The sequence below is a fragment of the Penaeus vannamei genome, chromosome 31, assembly GCF_042767895.1.
Source record: "Penaeus vannamei isolate JL-2024 chromosome 31, ASM4276789v1, whole genome shotgun sequence".
Lineage (NCBI taxonomy): Eukaryota > Metazoa > Arthropoda > Malacostraca > Decapoda > Penaeidae > Penaeus > Penaeus vannamei.
Window position 1 is genome coordinate 10,748,546 of NC_091579.1, and position 1,367 is coordinate 10,749,912.

General features: G+C 48.4%; 1 protein-coding gene across 1 annotated transcript in view; it reads left to right on the plus strand.

The window, feature by feature from the left end:
• The first annotated feature begins 655 nt into the window (after positions 1-655).
• Positions 656-1,367, plus strand: part of LOC113823606 (IQ motif and ubiquitin-like domain-containing protein) — a 33,835-nt gene continuing 33,123 nt past the window's right edge. Inside the window, exon 1 of the mRNA XM_070143799.1 lies at positions 656-1,367. This exon is cut by the window's right edge and continues 387 nt beyond it. Coding sequence (XP_069999900.1) covers positions 1,290-1,367 — 78 coding nt within the window. The 5' untranslated portion in view covers positions 656-1,289.

A 1,367-nucleotide genomic window follows, 5' to 3' on the forward strand; every position in this document is an offset into this window, starting at 1 on the left:
GATAATATCTGATAAACGCGCTCAACAATGTACACATCACGTTACATCATCGTGGGATTTAGGAAGATAAGACAAAATAAGTTATTAATATATTCTAAAACTCTATGCGACGGGGTATTCCGTTATTATCGCACATGAGAAGATAAATAAGTCTCTGGGAATTCATCACCAGGATTGGATAACGAAAAAGATTTAGAGCGCTGCGTAACGTTCGTGTAATAATGCACGATCGTTGACAAGGACCAATGAAAACCCCGCGACTTGGCCGAAACGAGATCCTATTGGTCGTATGAACCAGCCTATGGTATCATGCAACACTGCCGGACCAAGTCGGCTAACGCGGCTGTCAAATATTCCGAAAACTTCTGCAGACTGTAAATATATTTCAAAACTGACTGGATCTCGAAAAGAGTAAAATAATAAAAAAAAATTTCACACTACTGAAACTCCTGACGAGTCTGTCTGCACAAACTGACACGAGTAAGACGCATGATTCCGGAGACAGAAAACAAAAGAAGAGCGAGATTTTAGGTCTCTAATGATTTCATCGGGATTATTCGTGCGAGGGAGGAGGAGTAGGGGTGGGGGAAGGGAGGGGAGAGGGGAGGGAACATAGATTGAGGGGAAGGGAAGGAGAGGGGGAGAGGGGAGAGGACGACGGCGACCAGAGCGTGTAGTTTAGTAGGGTGTTAACAGCAGGTGTGACGGGAGTGTTAGTGACGTCTGCCCTGAAAACAACACAGAATAAAACGATCCATCATCGCCTCTTACTCTGGCCAGACGTCCCTCTGCCGGGATATCGCGCGCCACTCCTCGCCACCGAGAGAAAAACGAAGGGGAAATAAAAACAATAATTTAGAGAATGAAAGAGCTGCGACACGAGAGCCAGCGAACCCAGCAGTCCAGGTCGAAGTGAAATGGCCAGCGGACATGGGTAGCGAGACGGCGGGAAGGGGAGCCGAGGCGAAGGGCATCTCGGCCTAAAAAAGAAGGAAAAAGAAGAGAAAGAGAGGTAGAAAGAAGAAAGAAAAGTAAGAAAGAAAATCGAGTAAAGAAGAAAGCCCAATCTGTAAGTAATAAAATGAGTGAGATGTTATGACAGAGCCCCTTGAGGTAGAAAGACACGCTGGAGAGCATGCGGAGGAGGAGCAGCAGCAAGAACGCCGGGGCATGGAGCAGTAGGAAAATGATAAGGAGAAGAACAGGGAGGAGATAAGAGGAGGCGCCGTGAGGCAGACGAGGGGACGAACCGAAGGTGATTGGCGGGTAAAGGGCGATTCCGGGAGAAGATGATGCCTTCCTTGGAGCTGGTGATCACGAGCGAGGGTCAAGGCGGGTCGGACGAGCAGGGGGAGGAGTCAGGCAGC